Here is a 2,741-nt window from a genome sequence, read left to right as displayed (position 1 = left end):
GTCCTTTGTGCTATTCTGTCTTTGCTTCTCTTAAAAAATTAAAAATAGAATCAATAAAACTCCGAAAACCGTTCTTCTCATGCCCATAACACCCCAAAATACAAAGAGTGCATAACAAATTAAAATGCACCAATCCTTCTTTCCTAAAGCTAAAAAGTTTATATAACATATTTGATTTCTTCTTTCTGTGGAGGAAAAAACAATGCTTTATAATGCTTTAAAAATGCTACCATTTATAGTGAAAATATAGTCATACATAACGCTACCTTTCCTCCTTCCCCATCTTAACATCACACTACTTGGGCTCCTCTATAACAACTGCCTCAGCTGAAAGAGCTGCCTTGGACTCTCACTAAGGAAGAGTCTGTAGGAAAATCCAAAGACAAGAAAGATAAAAACAAGGAAATTTTAGCCCCTGATACCTATAGCTATAGTAAATAAAGCATAACTCCTCTCCAGACAAACATAAAACCTCACAGTAAAGACCAATTTATTTTAGTTCCTTTTATTTGATACATCATATCCAGCTATCAACAAAAAACTATAAGGTACACTTAAAGGTGAAGAATACTATCAGAAGGGACAACGCATCAGGCTTAGCTATGGCAAAGATGCTGTAATTATCAGAGCGGAAATTTAAAATAACTATGATGAATATGCCAATGGCTCTAGTGGAAAAAAGTAAACAGGTGAAAACAGATGGAAAAATAAATGTAAGCAGAGATGTAAACCCTAAGAAAGAATCAACAGGAAATGCCAGAAATCAACAACACAGAAAGAGAAATGAAGACGCCTTTGACGGGCTCATCAGAGGACTAGACATGGATCAAGAAAGAATCAGTAAGCCTGAATATATATTAACAGAAACTTCTCAAACTGACAAGCAAAGAACAAAAAGAAAAAATAATAGCCAAGAACCAAGAACTATGGGACAATTACAAAAGATGTGACATACATGTAATGGAACACCAGAAAAAGAGAGAAGGCATGAAATGAAGATTTAAAGTAACAATGGCTGAGAATTTCCCAAAATTAATGACAGAGACCAAAACAGATCTAGGAAGATCAGAAAACACAATGTCGGATAATACCCCCAAATCTATACCTTGGCACATCATGTTTGCAGGGCAAAAAAAATTAAAGACAAAAATACATAAGACTTTTGGTGGCATAAGGTCCACAGGAATTTACCCAACAGCAACAAGGAAAGAAAGAAAATCCCAAACTTTGATAAAATTGGAAGACCGCTATGACCTGAACCAGAATACAGGTGGAAGGTATACGTTATCAGTGGAAACTGACAAAAGGTACGCAAAGAATCAGGGCGTAGTTACTCTGCTTACTGATCTCAAGACTGATCTCAAGACAGCCTGTGGTGTACATTTTTCCAAAGTAAGAGCCTCCCTCAATCTGCAATAGCTCCAAAAACAGAGGTGGTAGGACTAAATCAGGAATCACAGATAAGCAATATTTGCAAGAAGAAAATCAAAAGTAGGAGTTGCTTGCTATGTTCACCAGGGGAGAAAGCAAGGCCAAAATAAGACGTGAGCCACAGGAAATATTTCTAGTAGCCTAGAACTCGAGCCTTGACCTAACATCTCAATATGAACCATTTGCAAAAAGCTTATCAAGAAAAAATTCTTAAATAAAGGAGAGTAGGAAAAAAGTAGGATCACCTTGCACTGCCAGCCATAAGAGAACAAGACCAGATTTATTCACTGCTGTAAAGAACTAGAAAACCAGATAAAATATAGGAAACGATAGTTTCAGACACTGGACAGATGGCACAGGACCTTTAATCACTGACAGGAGAAAGAGATGAAGTGAGTCTTAAAACTGACCTATCTTAACTTTCTGAACAGAAAAATTCTGTATAAAATGGTATTTTCTTTTTTTTAAAGCACTGAAGACTCTCATTTAAATTAAGTCCCACCTTACATCTGATGAACTGACTTTTAAATAAATGTCATCAATACCCAACCTAACACAATTTTAAAAATGCAGGTGAAGTATTTTCTTAGAACTGAATAGGCAGATTGGTCAATTAATCTAAGACGGCAAAATCAAAGACAGCCAAGAAGAAACATTTTATACTCAAGATATTTTTAGAGTTGATGGGATGTGAAATAATCATAATTATTCAAGTTATGATTTTAATGACCATTAAGTATTATTTTAAAAATAATAAATAAATACCTGTTTTTTCCTAGATCGATGATTTTTAGAAGTTGCTGGCTGATTGTTTAAAGCATGTACTCTCTTGCTTTCAATGGCTTGTCTACTGTTATCTTTTCTCTTTCCTCGACCTAAAAGTAGAAATACTATCATCAAAAATTGTTTCACATTAAAAGAAAAAGAAGAATGGTATTTTTAAAGGTTACCATGAAATTCCTATTAATTTTTTAGCTATTTTTTTTAAAAAAAGAATTCTATGTGCTTAATTTTTCCCCCCTTTGAATCTCGAAGCAGCATGGTACAGTGCAAAGATCAGTACTGGAAAACCAGAGGGTGTGTTTTGAATCTTGATTCTTTTATATGCCTTTAAACAAGTCATCTCACCTCCCAGAGCCTGCCTTTTCATCATTTGTTAAAAAGAGAAATAATATTTACCTAACAGGATTGTTGAAATTTTCTTAAGATGGTATTTATGATTTGACACAATGTAGTAAGTATAACTTTTCCTTATTCCCTTTTTTATTCAGTCAATTTAGTAAGATAAGAAATGTATAGGTAACTGAAAA

General features: G+C 34.1%; 1 protein-coding gene across 1 annotated transcript in view; it reads right to left on the bottom strand.

Annotated features, from left to right (window-relative positions):
• The window catches only part of TERF1 (telomeric repeat binding factor 1), a gene marked incomplete at its 3' end in the record, with an annotated part of 29,828 nt that overhangs the window by 4,142 nt on the left and 22,945 nt on the right, over positions 1-2,741 (bottom strand). Inside the window, exon 9 of the mRNA XM_011366934.2 lies at positions 2,197-2,306. Within this exon, the coding sequence (XP_011365236.1) occupies positions 2,197-2,306 (110 nt within the window). The remainder of the gene's footprint in view (positions 1-2,196; positions 2,307-2,741) is intronic.

Source organism: Pteropus vampyrus, unplaced genomic scaffold, assembly GCF_000151845.1.
Source record: "Pteropus vampyrus isolate Shadow unplaced genomic scaffold, Pvam_2.0 Scaffold127, whole genome shotgun sequence".
Classification (NCBI taxonomy): domain Eukaryota; kingdom Metazoa; phylum Chordata; class Mammalia; order Chiroptera; family Pteropodidae; genus Pteropus; species Pteropus vampyrus.
The sequence above is the reverse complement of the archived record's forward strand: the minus strand, read 5'-3'. Positions and strand labels throughout refer to the sequence as shown.